We start from the raw sequence: 13,196 nt of genomic DNA, 5'->3' as shown, positions 1-13,196 counted from the left end.
TCTCGCCTTTAAATGGAGATAAAATCTGAATTATTCTGAGACCGACTTGCTTCTTTCACATATCATCGATTTAATTTTTGTTACACTGGATGGTTTCATTTCCAGTAGCGCGAACATGGTCCGTCCTGTTTTACCTAGCAACAGGGGGGTGATTTAATGATTGGCTGGTCGGCAGCGATTATTTGGGGCTGCTTAAATTACTTTCGGTTTAGTTTCTCTCGGGACGGTCTCCCATCCTGCTGTATTTCTGTTATTGGGAAGAGAAGATTCGATCAAACATGAAGCTCGCTTTGTTCCTTGTTGCTCTGGCAACCGTGTATTGCTCCAAGGACCACGGTAAGAACTCTTCGATCCATTTCAGTAAGGAGTCAGCTAAAATTAATCCTTAAAAGTCGCTGCGAATAAACTGCGTCACAGATCAATCAGATCCACGCGCCTCCGTGGCCAATATGATCAATCCAAGGCAGATTAGAAGATCTTCATTTGATGAGCGAGACACGATTGACGAATATTGATCTGCTTGCTCTGGATTGATCATTTTATGAACTTGGAATTCCCCAAAAGTCATGAAGCGTTCCATGAAAATATATTCTGAAAGTCCAAACAAGGAATTTAAAGTTTAAAAAAAGCCCCGAACCAGGGCTCCTCCTTATTTATTGAACATTCTGAGATATGAGGAGTCATTTTATTGTGTTTCTACACACGCTCTAGACTAGACTCTATCCTAGTATGGCTTTCCTGCTTCCTTGTGTGCTGCATGTGGGTGTGGTTTGACGTCATCTCTGTGTGCGTGCAGCTCCGCCCAAGGTTCAGGTGTACACCTCCAGCCCAGGAAAGTACGGCAGGGAAAACATCCTGCTGTGCCATGTCAGTGGCTTCCACCCCCCCGACATCAACATCCAGGTGATGAAGAACGGGGAGGAATTCCCAGATTCCCGGCAGACTGACCTGGCCTTCATAAAGAACTGGAAATTCCATCTCAACAAGAGGGTGGCCTTCACCCCCCTGAGGGGAGAAGACTACAGCTGCAGGGTCACCCACGGCCTGGACAGGAAGGAGTACGCCTGGGGTGGGTCCGGAGAACGGGATGAGGTCCAATCAGACACAGACCAGTAACTGTAGGGTAATGGTAGAACTGTTTATGGACCAGTAACTGTAGGGTAATGGTAGAACCGTCTATGGACCAGTAACTGTAGGGTAATGGTAGAACCGTCTATGGACCAGTAACTAGTGAAATGGTAGAACCGTTTATGGACCAGTAACTCTAGGGTATGGTAGAACCGTTTATGGACCAGTAACTAGTGAAATGGTAGAACCGTTTATGGACCAGTAACTCTAGGGTAATGGTAGAACCGTCTATGGACCAGTAACTGTAGGGTAATGGTAGAACCATTTATGGACCAGTAACTAGTGAAATGGTAGAACCGTTTATGGACCAGTAACTAGTGAAATGGTAGAACCGTTTATGGACCAGTAACTGTAGGGTAATGGTTGAACCGTCTATGGACCAGTAACTAGTATAACGGTAGAACCGTCTATGGACCAGTAACTGTAGGGTAATGGTTGAACCGTCTATGGACCAGTAACTGTAGGGTAATGGTAGAACCGTCTATGGACCAGTAGCTGTCGGGTAATGGTATAATTCTTCTTCTTCTGTCTTCACAGAGCCCGACATGTGACTTCTGCACGGCGGCGAGGATTCCTCCCGTCTCCCGTCGCCCGTCAACAGGATCCCGTTGACGTCGTTCCTCTATCACTACGGAGATCAATCATTTAAAAACTAAACGCTGCTGCCGCCGCTCATTGAATCAAGACTGCTTTATTTTGGTTATTTTGGTTTCTGGAATTTGCTTCACGAATCTGTTGTAATACAAATGATTACTTTTGTTCAGACTTTGCTGTTTGGTTTCTGCATACGATTTAAACTAATGGTAATCAGGTGGATCAATAAGGGGAGGGTGTATTTCTGTTTGGTTTGGATCTTTAAGTTATTTGTTCATGTTTTTGAATAAATAAAAGCCGATTGGACTTTTCTTGGTGTCATATTTAAACACAAACCCCTAAAATTTCTAGGGTTTTTTTTTTTTTTTTTGGGGGGGGGGGGGGGGGTGTAAATAAATGTGATTAATTAATAAACAAGGAATCCTTCAGGTTAATGAAATAGTCATCAAATAACTCTACTACTACTAAATCTACTACTAGTACTACTGTACTTTCTAAGACCTCCGTCTTCTGCTAATTTCAGCGCTTTGGTGGTTCAGTGGTAGAATTCTCGCCTTTAAATGGAGATAAAATCTGAATTATTCTGAGTCCGACTTGCTTCTTTCACATATCATTGATTTAATTTTTGTTACACTGGATGGTTTCATTTCCAGTAGTGCAAACATGGTCCGTCCTGTTTTACCTAGCAACAGGAGGGTGATTTAATGATTTGCTGGTCGGCAGCGATTATTTGGATCTGCTTAAACTACTTTCGGTTTAGTTTCTCTCGGGACGTTTCCCATCCTGCTGTATTTCTGTTATTGGGAAGAGAAGATTCGATCAAACATGAAGCTCGCTTTGTTCCTTGTTGCTCTGGCAACCGTGTATTGCTCCAAGGACCACGGTAAGAACTCTTCGATCCATTTCCGTAAGGAGTCGCCTCAAATTAATCCTTAAAAGTCGCTACCATTAAACTGCGTCACAGATCAATCAGGTCCACGCGCGTCCGTGGCCAATATGATCAATCCAAGGCAGATTAGAAGATCTTCATTTGATGAGCGAGACACGATTGACGAATATTGATCTGCTTGCTCTGGATTGATCATTTTATGAACTTGGAATTCCCCAAAAGTCATGAAGCGTTCCATGAAAATATATTCTGAAAGTCCAAACAAGGAATTTAAAGTTTAAAAAAAGCCCCGAACCAGGGCTCCTCCTTATTTATTGAACATTCTGAGATATGAGGAGTCATTTTATTGTGTTTCTACACACGCTCTAGACTAGACTCTATCCTAGTATGGCTTTCCTGCTTCCTTGTGTGCTGCATGTGGGTGTGGTTTGACGTCATCTCTGTGTGCGTGCAGCTCCGCCCAAGGTTCAGGTGTACACCTCCAGCCCAGGAAAGTACGGCAGGGAAAACACCCTGCTGTGCCATGTCAGTGGCTTCCACCCCCCCGACATCAACATCCAGGTGATGAAGAACGGGGAGGAATTCCCAGATTCCCGGCAGACTGACCTGGCCTTCATAAAGAACTGGAAATTCCATCTCAACAAGAGGGTGGCCTTCACCCCCCTGAGGGGAGAAGACTACAGCTGCAGGGTCACCCACGGCCTGGACAGGAAGGAGTACGCCTGGGGTGGGTCCGGAGAACGGGATGAGGTCCAATCAGACACAGACCAGTAACTGTAGGGTAATGGTAGAACCGTTTATGGACCAGAAACTGTAGGGTAATGGTAGAACCGTTTATGGACCAGTAACTGTAGGGTAATGGTAGAACCGTCTATGGACCAGTAACTGTAGGGTAATGGTATAATTCTTCTTCTTCTGTCTTCACAGAGCCCGACATGTGACTTCTGCACGGCGGCGAGGATTCCTCCCGTCTCCCGTCTCCCGTCAACAGGATCCCGTTGACGTCGTTCCTCTATCACTACGGAGATCAATCATTTAAAAACTAAACGCTGCTGCCGCCGCTCATTGAATCAAGACTGCTTTATTTTGGTTATTTTGGTTTCTGGAATTTGCTTCACGAATCTGTTGTAATACAAATGATTACTTTTGTTCAGACTTTGCTGTTTGGTTTCTGCATACGATTTAAACTAATGGTAATCAGGTGGATCAATAAGGGGAGGGTGTATTTCTGTTTGGTTTGGATCTTTAAGTTGTTTGTTCATGTTTTTGAATAAATAAAAGCCGATTGGACTTTTCTTGGTGTCATATTTAAACACAAACCCCTAAAGTGTTTTAGGGGTTTGTTTTTGTTTTTTTTGGGGGGGGGGGTAAATAAATGTGATTAATTAATAAACAAGGAATCCTTCAGGTTAATGAAATAGTCATCAAATAAATCTACTACTACTAAATCTACTACTAGTACTACTATACTTTCTAAGACCTCCGTCTTCCGCTAACTTCGTGCATTGGTGGTTCAGTGGTAGAATTCTCGCCTGCCACGCGGGAGGCCCGGGTTCGATTCCCGGCCAATGCAACGCCCTTTTCTTAATTTCTTTGCGTCACCGTGTGTTACGACAATAAGGTGCTATTCTATAATTTATCGTAACATCTGTGCTACCCTTCGCCACTTCAGAGGGAACAGTGGAACACACACACAACAAGCGCGCACACTACTTCCTGTTTCTACGTGTTACGTCATAGTCCCGCTGAGCCAGTGAGCGAAGGGACGTTTTTTCCTTTCGGTTCTGATCGGGACAGAACTTCTGTCTCGTCTCACGCCATTGACAGAACTCTGCTTTGTCTCAACGGGACATCATGAAGGACTTTGTCTGCGCGCTTTTCGTCGGGTTGCTGTGTCTGTCGGTTCCTATGGCGACCATAGACAGTGAGTACCGAGTCGGAGTGGGACGGTGTGTCGTGGATCTTTTCACGGGCAGGGAGGAGGACGCTCACATGACGCAGTAGATTCAAGTTTACTTTTACCCCAAACTATGTCGAAACAGCTGGAACGATAGCCGCCTATGAAAGATAAAAGAAAAGAGTCAGAATGGCGGAGTGGCCGCCATTCTGGGTTAATGTGATGAGGCGCCGTGACGTCATCCGCACTTTTACTGTTTACCTTTTGTAACAAGAGATAACATTTTGGAATGATGACAAATATTTTATAAATAGAATATATAATAATATATTTAAAGATAGTGTCATATTAAATTAACATAATTTCTGCTGTCCTTTTTAACTGAATCTGCTCCAGAACATTAAATTCATGCGTTTTGAAGACATTCTTTTAGAACCTTGTTCGGTTTGAAATGTGACCCACATTAACATTAAGGTTCAGGTGTTATTGTTGCTTTATTCCTAGCCCCGCCCACGGTTCAGGTGTAATTGTTGCTTCATTTCTAGCCCCGCCCACGGTTCAGGTGTAATTGTTGCTTCATTTCTAGCCCCACCCACGGTTCAGGTGTTATTGTTGCTTTATTCCTAGCCCCGCCCACGGTTCAGGTGTTATTGTTGCTTCATTTCTAGCCCCGCCCACGGTTCAGGTGTAATTGTTGCTTCATTTCTAGCCCCGCCCACGGTTCAGGTGTAATTGTTGCTTCATTTCTAGCCCCGCCCACGGTTCAGGTGTAATTGTTGCTTCATTTCTAGCCCCGCCCACAGTTCAGGTGTAATTATTGCTTCATTTCTAGCCCCGCCCACAGTTCAGGTGTAATTATTGCTTCATTCCTAGCCCCGCCCACGGTTCAGGTGTTATTGTTGCTTCATTTCTAGCCCCGCCCACGGTTCAGGTGTAATTGTTGCTTCATTTCTAGCCCCGCCCACGGTTCAGGTGTAACTGTTGCTTCATTTCTAGCCCCGCCCACAGTTCAGGTGTAATTATTGCTTCATTCCTAGCCCCGCCCACGGTTCAGGTGTTATTGTTGCTTCATTTCTAGCCCTGCCCAAGGTTCAGGTGTAACTGTTGCTTCATTTCTAGCCCCGCCCACGGTTCAGGTGTAATTGTTGCTTCATTCCTAGCCCCGCCCATGGTTCAGGTGTAATTGTTGCTTCATTTCTAGCCCCGCCCACAGTTCAGGTGTAATTATTGCTTCATTTCTAGCCCCGCCCAAGGTTCAGGTGTACAGCCGGCTCCCAGCCGAGTGGGAGAAGGCCAACACCTTCATCTGCCACGCGTCAGGCTTCCACCCACCAGAAATCACCATTGAGCTGCTGAGGGATGGGGAGGAGCTGCTCGGCGCCAACCAGTCGGACCTGGCCTTCGAGGAGAACTGGCACTACCACCTGACCAAGCATGTGCTGTTCTCCCCCAGCGAGGGGCAGGTGTACGCCTGCAGAGTGACCCACATGGGGAGGCCCTATACCCACGTGTTGGGTTGGTATCTGCCGCCTTTATGAACTTTATGAACAAACAAACGCTTCAGGTCTGCTGGGTTTATACATAAATATCTCATACAGCCATTGAGATAGTATATACGGTAATGGTGCAGTGGTTAGCGCTGTTGCCTCACAGGTTCCAATCGGACTTGCTGCCTTCCCGTGAGGAGTTTGCAGGTTCTCCCCGTGTCTGCGTGGGTTCTCTCTGGGTTCTCCCCATGTCTAGCGTGGAGGCCCCAGCGTGGAGGCCCCAGCGTGGGGGCCAGGCTCTCACAGCTTTTCTGTTCTTCTCCCCAGAAACTGATGTGTGACCCCCGCCCGTGCTGTGGACGCTATAGGTTTGTCCCACATTTAGGATGAAAGTCATTTTCCAAAGCAGTCAAAAATCCCTTCAGAGCAATAACAATGTAATAAACGATGCTGTGCTTAAACAACCAGGTGGCAGAAGACTGGAAGGCGTGTCCAGCATTCGTGGGGCTCTTCTTCTTCTTCGTCATGCAGCGCTTCGTATCAGAAATGTGGCGAATGCCTTTTAAGCCTGATTCAACGATTGATCGTGTCGTCAGCTTCAACACCTTGTGGGCTCTGCAGGATCAATGTCATCCACGGTCCAGCTCGTCTGATCTGATCAACGTCTCTGCTTTGATCCTGTCACAGACCACGGTTTGAGATTCTACACAAGTATTAATAAACACATTCGCCTCGTTATAAATCGAGTTTCGAGATATTCATCTACAGTGGTACCTCTACTTACGAATTTAATCCGTTCTGGGAGTAGCTTCGTAACGTGAAAACTTCGTAAGTAGAGACGCATTTTGAATGTAAATGCACTAATCCGTTCCAAGCCCCGCAAAAGTATTGTAACGGTTCATGTTTTAGGAGTGTTCATTATTCCTACGCTGCAGAGAGTCCGCAAAGGCATCCAGGGAGGAGGGGCGGTGTGTGTGTGGGGGTGCCGCGAGGAGGAGGAGGGGAACGGGAGAGCTGCGTAGCTCCCGCAGCTCTCCCGTTCTCCTCCTCCTCCTCGCGGCACCCACACACACAGAGAGTTACCCGTCGTGTGCTTATTCCAGCGTCCGACGGACGCTACATTATGATATTTTTTTAAAATATTAATCTACCTGTTAGCTGTTACTTTTTGTCCTCTTTGTTTACTGGTCCTTTGCGGTGTTTTCTGCCTCGCGTTTCTTGAAAAACTGATCCGATGACGTCTGCTTTTGCCGGCTTTTGACAATCCGTCGGAAATGTGCGAGGCAGACGTCATCATAATGAGCAATAGCCCAACTTGTCAACACTTTTTCCGGGTGACACGAGGGGGACACGAATAGCGTGCTGGGATACACGCATACGCAACGGGTTGCCAGGCAGATTTTAGGCGATAGCCAATGGCAGAGCAGCTACGAGCAGCTATTTTTGACTTCGTAGCCTGAAACGCCTTCGTAACGAGAGGCAATATTTTCCCATTCAGATACTTCGTAACCTGAAACTTTCGGATGTAGGGACATTCGTAAGCTGAGGTACTACTGTATATTAAATTTCCTTGTGTAGTTAGTGATCAAAATGAAGCTGTTGTTATTCTATCAAATTTGAATTCTGAACAACCAGAATCAAACTTGAACCTCATTTTATTTTTGCATCATCGTATTTGAGAAGTTTGCCTCGCCGGCGTTGGTTTGTCTGTCCGTCTCTTAGCAACATAACTCGAAACGTTACGGACAAAATGTTGGGAATGTTACCAGGTGATGATCCAGAAGAGATCCTGGATTCTGGATCACTTTGACATTTTTATTAACATTGTAACGGAGCTTCAAAATGTGTTCGATTATTGAACAATGTTTATTGAATTTGACAGTCATTTGTGTCTACAAATGTGTGTGCGTGTAACAGCATCCTTCAGCTAAAATACGCAGGTAGATGCAGCAATGTGTCATAAGTAATATGCAAATGTACCAGTGATTTAAAATGAAATGAAATTAAACGTTGGGAAATACATTTGGTGTAGTCGTCTCTCGTTTATTGCGGGTGTTACGTTCCAGGATAGGTGAAAACCCGCGAAGTAGCAACACCATTTTACAGCGTGAATGATTTGACAAAGAGCCTTCCGGGTTGCTGTCCAGCCCTGCCTCTTTCATGAACCGGAAGTTCTTCCTGCGTGCAGAGCGCAGGTCGCGTGCGTGTCGGCGTCAAACATGGCTGCGATAGGAGTTCATTTCGGCTACACAAGCGCCTGTGTAGCGATATTTCGGGTGAGTCGTGGCCCGTTGTTGTCAGAATCAGTTTGCTGTCAGGGAGGGTTCACAGACTAGAAGTCTCCTCGGCGAAGTCGCGCGACTTGTAGCAGGAATGACCGTAATAGATGCTAGCCATGGCGCTGGGCTAGCTACGGCGCTATGCTAGCTACGGCGCCGGGTTAGCTACGGCGCTGGGTTAGCTACGGCGCTATGCTAGCTACGGCGCCGGGTTAGCTACGGCGCTGGGCTAGCTACGGCGCTATGCTAGCTACGGCGCCGGGTTAGCTACGGCGCTATGCTAGCTACGGCGCCGGGTTAGCTACGGCGCTATGTTAGCCACGGCGCTGGGCTAGCTACGGCTCTGTGCTCGCTACGGCGCTATGCTAGCCACGGCGCCATTCTAAAGAAGATGGAACGTCCCGTTTTGTCTGATAGGAAGTGATTAACAGGTTTAGATCCTCTAGTCAGAGTACACGGTGTTTAATTAACCCCTTATCTCCTGGGTGCCACTCGGCTAGCATGCTTGAAGCCGGAGACATCCCCAGACCTCACCTTGCTCTGTCATATAAATGATCCTATTACAACTGTAACTGTGTGTGTGTGTGTGTGTGTGTGTGTGTTTGTTCAGGATGGGCAGGCTGGTGTGGTAGCTAACGATGCAGGAGACAGAGTAACTCCTGCTGTGGTGTCCTACAGAGACACGGAGCAGGTAGGAAACGCACTGATCACCTCGGCTCTCCTCTGGAGCGATTCGCAAAGACGCACCCAAAATGGGTCCGAAGCAGTTCAGAGGACATCATTTCACGATTGCATTGACGTTGTGTGGGATGGCTAGAACGTGTCGGAGTTGACCTCTGACGTGTGGCTGATGGTTTATGATCTCCCAGCCTGTTTACAGACTGAGCTTTTATTTATTTTTTCTTTGCAGATCGTAGGCATTGCAGCAAAGCAAGGTCGGGTCCGGAACTCGGCCAACACGGTCATCAAAGTGAAACAAGTGCTGGGCAGGAGGTAATTGTGCCCGTCTACTGCCACTGGACGGTCCTGAACCAGGACGGTCTTCTAGTCTGAACTGAGGCTGGAGCCCTTTTCCTAGTCTGGATAGGAAAAAGACTCGTAAAGAGAGCTGATGGACGGATATTTATTCTGTGATTGTTTTTCTAGCTTCGATGATCCGGAGACACAAACCCACAAAACGCAGACAAAGTGTCGGGTAAGTGTAGCGTTCCTGTTGTGTGTGTGTGTGCGTGCGCCGCGTAAAGCCCCCTGTGCAGCGCGCGCTGTATTTCTATCGGCTGCGTGCAGTCAGACGAGGCGTGGCTTGTGTGTCTGTTCGGGTTCTCTGGTGGAGGTAATCACAAAGAGCTAAAAACTCTAAAGCCTCTCGGATGAGGGGAGAAACGTCTTCTTCCGAACTTGGGAGCGGTGCGCTTGATGCTCGGTCTCTGCTCTTTGTGATGCGCGTCTTATTCGCGCCCCGCCGTAATGGCGCGTTGAAGCCGCGTAAACGGCTGCGCCGTGTTCAGGTGGTGAACCGCGAGGACAAGCCGTATTACGAGATCGCGGCAGGAGACCAGCCCCGGTTTGTTGCGCCAGAGGACACCGCGAAGCTCATCTTCCAGAAAATGAAAGGTGCATCATGGGACACACACTCAACTTGCTCACGCAGTCGATGCTCGGCGTGATCCGGCCGGGACGTCCCTCGTTAATGCCGCGTTTCTGTCTCCACAGAGACGGCGCAGTCCGCCGTCGGCGGCGACGTCACGGAGGCCGTCATTACTGTCCCCTTTGAGTTTGCTCACGCTCAGAAGCGTGCCCTGAGGTGGGCCGCGCCGCCGCCGAGAACTCGCCACGTCTTCTACGTGTTTTTCATAACGGCTTGTGGGCGGGGCTTCTCAGGGGGGCGGCCGAGGCAGCGGGCTTCCACGTGCTGAGGCTGATCCACGAGCCTGCCGCTGCGGTTCTGGCCTACAACATCGGGCAGGACTGCTCCTCCGGGAGGAGGTGGGGTCGACGCCGCTGCGTCCTGATTGGCTTGTATTTGTAAAACGGCAACGATTGGTCGTTGGCAGGGACCTGACGCTGGAATGTGGTCTTCCCTGGTCCGGTTCTGTGCCTTCGCAGTCATGTCCTGGTCTACAAGCTGGGGGGGACGTCCCTCAGCGTGACGGCGCTGCAGGTCAACGGCGGAATATTCCGTGTCCTCAACACCCTCACGGACCACGGCATCGGCGGGGAGAGCTTCACCCGGGCCCTGGCCCAGCACCTCGCCGCCGAGTTCAAGCGGTACGCCGGGTCCTATCTGCTCCGTGGGAGGGGGGGCGAAGTACTCTAACCGTGTATTCGGTGTGGGTTTTCACAGTGAAGTATTCTAACCGTGTATTCGGTGTGGGTTTTCACAGTGAAGTACTCTAACCGTGTATTCGGTGTGGGTTTTCACAGTGAAGTACTCTAACCGTGTATTCGGTGTGGGTTTTCACAGTGAAGTACTCTAACCGTGTATTCGGTGTGGGTTTTGACGGTGAAGTACTCTAACCGTGTATTCAGTGTGGGTTTTCACAGTGAAGTACTCTAACCGTGTATTCAGTGTGGGTTTTCACAGTGAAGTACGCTAACCGTGTATTCGGTGTGGGTTTTGACGCTGAAGTACTCTAACTGTGTATCCGGTGTGGGTTTTGACGGTGAAGTACTCTAACCGTGTATTCGCTGTGGGTTTTGACGGTGAAGTACTCTAACCGTGTATCCGGTGTGGGTTTTGACGGTGAAGTACTCGAACACCGTTGGACTTTCTAAGCTGCTCGGCTCCAGATGTTGCTCGCCGGAGGACAGGAGGACGGCGTCTCACTTTGTCTCGGTGTCTCTGCAGGACGTTTAAGCACGACGTGAGCAGCAACGCTCGGGCCATGCTGAAGCTCATGAACGGCGCCGACATGTCCAAACACTCGCTGTCCTCGCTGGGATCGGCCAACTGCTTCGTCGACTCGCTGCACGACGGCATGGACCTGGAATGCAACGTCTCCAGGTACGCCGTCGGGACGTCTCATCTATTAAAATCAGCTGCTAGCGGTTAGCGGCTAACCGGAGAACGAGGGCCCGGTCCGGAGCCGGTCTCCCTGAACGCGTCTCCGGATGAACTCCGTCTCTCCCGTGAGTGAATCTGACTCGGCTTGACTTCCCTCAGAGCTCGCTTTGAGCTGCTCTGCTCCTCGCTCTTCAACCGAAGCATCCAGCCAATCAGAGCCCTGCTGGAGGAGTCGGGACTCTCGCCCGGCGACATTAACAAGGTGACGGAACCGAGTTCTGCTTCGTCTCGTGGACGATAGTGTGCGTTTACGGTAACAAAAGCTTTGCCCTCGTCTCTGATGTCCTTCAGGTGGTTCTTTGCGGCGGCTCCGCCCGGATCCCTCGGCTCCAGCAGATGATCCGGGACATCTTTCCGGACGTGGAGCTCCTTTGCTCGGCGCCCCCTGATGAGGTCATTGCCGTGGGGGCAGCCCTGCAAGCGGGTTTACTGGTTGGCAGAGAAGGCCTTTCTCCCGAGGAGGAGTCGGTCACGGTGGACGTTTCTGCTGTTGACATCCTAGTGAAGGTAAAGTAGCCCCCCCCCCCCCCCGGTGCAGATCCAGGGTCTGTGCTCTCTGAGTGCTTCTCTCATGATTTGCATCTGTTTTTTCTTTGTTTCTTTCAGGAGGTGGATGAATCCAGAACCGAGGCGTTCACTGTTCTGCTCCCATCCGGCACCCCCCTACCTGCTCGCAGGCATCACGTCCTGAGCGGGGGGGGCGATCTGTCCTCCCTTCGTCTGGAGATTTACCAGAGGGTTGAGACGGAGCAGCCGGTGAAACTGGCGCAGGTAGATTCACGCTTGGATGTAAACTGGACGAGTCATCAAAGGAGGATTGATCCATCATTGATCCTCGTTTTCTTTCTGCGTCGTTCGTAGATCATCTTGAGAGATTTGCCGCCCAGAGAGGAGAATCACGACGTCGACACCGTAGTGACCATGAAAAGGTACCGTCCGCTCCGCGCCGGCCGCGGCGCGTTCCGTGTGCGTCACTAATGGCTTGTGTCCGTCGCAGGGACGGAACCGTTCACATTTCCTGTCTGGACCAGAGCACCGGGAGACCCGAGGTCGTCACCGTGGCTGCCGCCTCGTGAACCCGCCCCCCCCCCCCTCCCCCTGCCCCGTCCAGACATCAACGCGCCGTCTGTTTTAGTTTGCTCATTGAATAAACGCAGTTCCAGTCTCTCTCGTTGTTGGACTCATTCAGAGTAATGACCTCCAGAATGCTCGAGTCTCGATGCAGGAAGAGCTTTTTTAACACATTAAAATAAGGAAGACGCCTAAAAGTGGATAAAAAAATAATGAAACTTCTCTCTCAACCTCGTCAACGGCAGAAGTTGGGTTTCTCTTTGCGTTGCGGTGATGGCGACGTCTGTCCTTTCCTCGTCTCTGCCTGCTGGGACACGGATGGACGTCCTGCATTTGTTTTGCCATTTTACTTTCTAATTTAATCATTGTAATAAGTCGGGATGTGCTGCTGAATCCTTGACAGCAGAACTTTGAGGGTCAGGGCAGGAGTTGTAACAGTTCTAGTGCGTCTGCAGTGTTTCTCCTGAAGGAAGGACAAAACAACTGCTATTAACATCATATATATTATATTATAATACAATTGTTCATAGTCGGGGTTCGTTTGTTTGCAGAATGGATCTGGTGGGCAGAGTCTTTGGTTCAGGTCGGCCTTCGGGCGTTGGGGAGCGAACCTGTGAACCCTTCAACGTCTCATAGCTTAGCCGTAGCACACGAGGAGCACAGCTGTATCCATCCAGCGTTTCCATGCCAACGTGCCCGGTGTTCCAGAATGTAAACGTGGCCTCCGCTGTGATTTGGACGTCAGCATCCGTTCTCCGGAACGATGCGACTCTTCAGGATCTTCAGG

The 13,196-nt window shown here is 49.3% G+C and overlaps 4 protein-coding genes and 1 non-coding gene across 5 annotated transcripts; all 5 read left to right on the top strand.

Annotated features, from left to right (window-relative positions):
• The first annotated feature begins 230 nt into the window (after nt 1-230).
• LOC137911033 (beta-2-microglobulin-like) lies at nt 231-2,033 on the top strand. The gene is made up of 3 exons (XM_068755455.1): nt 231-336; nt 797-1,069; nt 1,666-2,033. Exons 1-3 carry the CDS (start codon nt 279-281, stop codon nt 1,677-1,679), a joined length of 345 nt encoding a protein of 114 aa, XP_068611556.1. The 5' UTR covers nt 231-278; the 3' UTR covers nt 1,680-2,033.
• A 455-nt stretch (nt 2,034-2,488) lies between these two features.
• Nucleotides 2,489-3,895, top strand: LOC137911070 (beta-2-microglobulin-like). The gene is made up of 3 exons (XM_068755492.1): nt 2,489-2,605; nt 3,066-3,338; nt 3,539-3,895. Exons 1-3 carry the CDS (start codon nt 2,548-2,550, stop codon nt 3,550-3,552), a joined length of 345 nt encoding a protein of 114 aa, XP_068611593.1. The 5' UTR covers nt 2,489-2,547; the 3' UTR covers nt 3,553-3,895.
• Nucleotides 3,896-4,113: 218 nt separating this feature from the next.
• trnag-gcc (transfer RNA glycine (anticodon GCC)) lies at nt 4,114-4,184 on the top strand. The gene has a single exon. It is a non-coding gene; the product is annotated as a tRNA-Gly (tRNA).
• Nucleotides 4,185-4,421: 237 nt separating this feature from the next.
• On the top strand, nt 4,422-6,972 carry LOC137911163 (beta-2-microglobulin-like). The gene is made up of 4 exons (XM_068755580.1): nt 4,422-4,535; nt 5,751-6,023; nt 6,323-6,363; nt 6,464-6,972. Exons 1-3 carry the CDS (start codon nt 4,466-4,468, stop codon nt 6,334-6,336), a joined length of 357 nt encoding a protein of 118 aa, XP_068611681.1. The 5' UTR covers nt 4,422-4,465; the 3' UTR covers nt 6,337-6,363; nt 6,464-6,972.
• Nucleotides 6,973-8,190: 1,218 nt separating this feature from the next.
• LOC137910796 (heat shock 70 kDa protein 14-like) lies at nt 8,191-12,499 on the top strand. The gene is made up of 14 exons (XM_068755205.1): nt 8,191-8,271; nt 8,885-8,965; nt 9,185-9,267; nt 9,421-9,469; nt 9,783-9,888; nt 9,988-10,078; nt 10,156-10,260; nt 10,381-10,542; nt 11,123-11,278; nt 11,438-11,540; nt 11,630-11,845; nt 11,945-12,109; nt 12,200-12,267; nt 12,336-12,499. Exons 1-14 carry the CDS (start codon nt 8,215-8,217, stop codon nt 12,412-12,414), a joined length of 1,521 nt encoding a protein of 506 aa, XP_068611306.1. The 5' UTR covers nt 8,191-8,214; the 3' UTR covers nt 12,415-12,499.
• Nucleotides 12,500-13,196: the final 697 nt, after the last annotated feature.

Source organism: Brachionichthys hirsutus, chromosome 22 (assembly GCF_040956055.1).
Source record: "Brachionichthys hirsutus isolate HB-005 chromosome 22, CSIRO-AGI_Bhir_v1, whole genome shotgun sequence".
In the NCBI taxonomy this organism is placed as follows: domain Eukaryota; kingdom Metazoa; phylum Chordata; class Actinopteri; order Lophiiformes; family Brachionichthyidae; genus Brachionichthys; species Brachionichthys hirsutus.
This window is presented reverse-complemented; position numbering and strand designations above follow the sequence as displayed.